Here is a 2234-nt window from a genome sequence, read left to right on the forward strand (position 1 = left end):
CCCCGCCGGGGGGCCATCATCCCCCAGTACTACACCCGCACAGCCCGTCTGCGGCGCCGGAGCAGCCGCCCACCCCTGCAGCAGCTCTGCCGTGCTGCACGGCCCAGCCTGCGGCAGTATGACCTGGAGACTGACCCTGCCAGGGCCACACTGGAAGGTTAGGGTCCCCCGAGAGTGGGGGCAGGTGGTGCTGGGCACCGTCCCCATGCCGGGTTCAGGATGAGCACGCCATGTCCTGGCCAGCTGCATCTCGCTGAGCCCCTTGTGCCTCCAGACAAGCAGAGCCTGCTGGTGAAGGAGCTGCTGAGCCTCTCACCCAGCCAGCGCAGCCACATGCTGCTCACCGTGCCTCTCAGCCTGGCAGAGAAACGCACCCTCCGGTAAGTCCTCTCCCACCGGCCCTGGGCAGGCAGGGCTCCCACAGCCGGAGCCATCCCAGGGCCCGCGCCACGCTCTGACATCCCTGTCTGCTGGGCAGGCAGGAGCTGAGCGGGCAGAGGGGCCCCCTGAGGCAACACGCCCAGCACCGGGCCCCCTCCTCTCCCTGCGGATGGTCCAAGGACTACATCGTTCTCGTAAGTCTGGGGCATGGGTCTGCACAGCAGCTGTCGGGGGCTCCGGTACAGGCTCCGGCCCCGGTGCTCTCCCCAGACTCCCTCTCCCCAGGGCTGCCGGGACCTCTGGTACAGGCTTCTCTCCCTGCTCCCTGCCGCGCAGCCCTGGCACTACGCCCTGAAGCAGATCGGCGGCCGCTTCGGCTCCAGTGTCCTCTCCTACTTCCTCTTCCTCAAGACGCTCCTCATGTTCAATATCTTCTCATTCCTCATCCTTCTCACCTTCGTGGTGGCCCTGCAGGCTGCGTATCCCCCTGCCTTGGCCAGCCCCCGGCCCTTCACCGGCCTCGAGCTCCTCACAGGAGCGGTAAGCACTGCCAGCACACCAGTGCCAGCGCATCCCTGAGCCAGGAGCTGCTCCAAGCCCAGGGCCCAGCCCTGCATCCCTGCATCCCCTCCACAGCGATGCCCCAGTCCCTGCCCTGCATCCCCTGCCATGATGATGCCCCAGTCCCTGTCCTGGCGCAGCCGGGGCCCTGGGACCACCAGTGCTGTGGGTGCAGAAGGGGGTGCCTGGTGCTGCCCTGGCCCAGGGCTCTGTGCCCCCGCGGGCTGGCACAGTTGTGCCAGGCTGGGCAGGGAGCTGCAGGCCCCAGTGAGATCACCGTGGGCCCCATCGTGCACTTTTCCACAGGGCTACTTCACTCACTCGCTGCTGTACCACGGACCCCCCCCCTCACCGCCCCCCCCGCCTCCAGCCCCAACGGCAGCACATGCCCCCTCGCAGTCCCCCTGCTCCCATACAACATGCCGCTGGCCTACGTGTTCAGCGTTGGGGTCTCCTTCCTCGTCACCTGCGTCCTGCTGGTGTACAGGTGGGGCAGCAGCGCCTCCGGCACTGCCAGCCTTCCCCTCGCCGCCCAGCCCTGATGCCCTGACGCCCTCCCCTTTGCTGCAGCATGTCCCACTCCTTCGGGGAGAGCTACCGCGTGGGCAGCTCTGCGGGGGACCTGGCCGTCAAAGTCTTCTGTGCCTGGGACTTCAAGGTGATCCAGAGGCGCTCAGTGAAGCTGCAGTGTGAGAACATCCGCACCCAGCTGAAGGTGAGGAGCTGGGCTGGAGTCAGCCCCTGCACGCCCTGTGCCCTGCAGTGGGCAGGCGAAGGCGTTCACAGGAGCCAGTCCAGACCCGGGGCTCAGCACCCCTCTCCTACCCACTGCACAGGGGAGCCCCGCATCTGTAAATAAGCCCTGACCCCAACCCTGCACCAGCACTTTGTCCATCAGCTCTCTGAGTCCCACCTCAGTGCAGCAGGACAAATCCTCGCTCTGGACCCAGAACATGTTCAGCAGCACCGGCACTGCTCTCTTCCAGGAGCTGCTTGCGGAGCAGCGGTCCCGCTCTCGCTCCCTGAGCCTCTGCCAGCACCTGGGGCACACCGTTGTGCTTCTCCTGGCTTGGGCCGTCTCGCTGAGCACGGTGCTGGGCTGTGTGCTGGCTGTGCACTACTTCTCAGAGCACATGCACACGGTGAGTGCCACCCCTCGCCGTGGGATCTCCTGCCCTGGTGTTGGGGGGCCGGGGTTGGGGTACCGGGGAGGGAGGCCAGAGCAGCCCTGGGAGGAAGGGGCAGCCCCGTTGGCAGCTCCCCTCCCTGCGCCGGTGCTTGCTGCCCTCCCC

General features: G+C 67.2%; 1 protein-coding gene across 1 annotated transcript in view; it reads left to right on the forward strand.

Annotated features, from left to right (window-relative positions):
- The window catches only part of TMC6 (transmembrane channel-like 6), a gene marked incomplete at its 5' end in the record, with an annotated part of 7867 nt that overhangs the window by 792 nt on the left and 4841 nt on the right, over positions 1–2234 (forward strand). Inside the window, 8 exon segments of the mRNA XM_009324594.1 lie at positions 11–157; positions 275–380; positions 479–575; positions 667–921; positions 1249–1279; positions 1282–1429; positions 1513–1657; positions 1929–2143. Coding sequence (XP_009322869.1) covers positions 11–157; positions 275–380; positions 479–575; positions 667–921; positions 1249–1279; positions 1282–1429; positions 1513–1657; positions 1929–2143 — 1144 coding nt within the window.

The sequence above is a fragment of the Pygoscelis adeliae genome, unplaced genomic scaffold (assembly GCF_000699105.1).
Source record: "Pygoscelis adeliae isolate BGI_AS28 unplaced genomic scaffold, ASM69910v1 Scaffold445, whole genome shotgun sequence".
NCBI lineage: Eukaryota > Metazoa > Chordata > Aves > Sphenisciformes > Spheniscidae > Pygoscelis > Pygoscelis adeliae.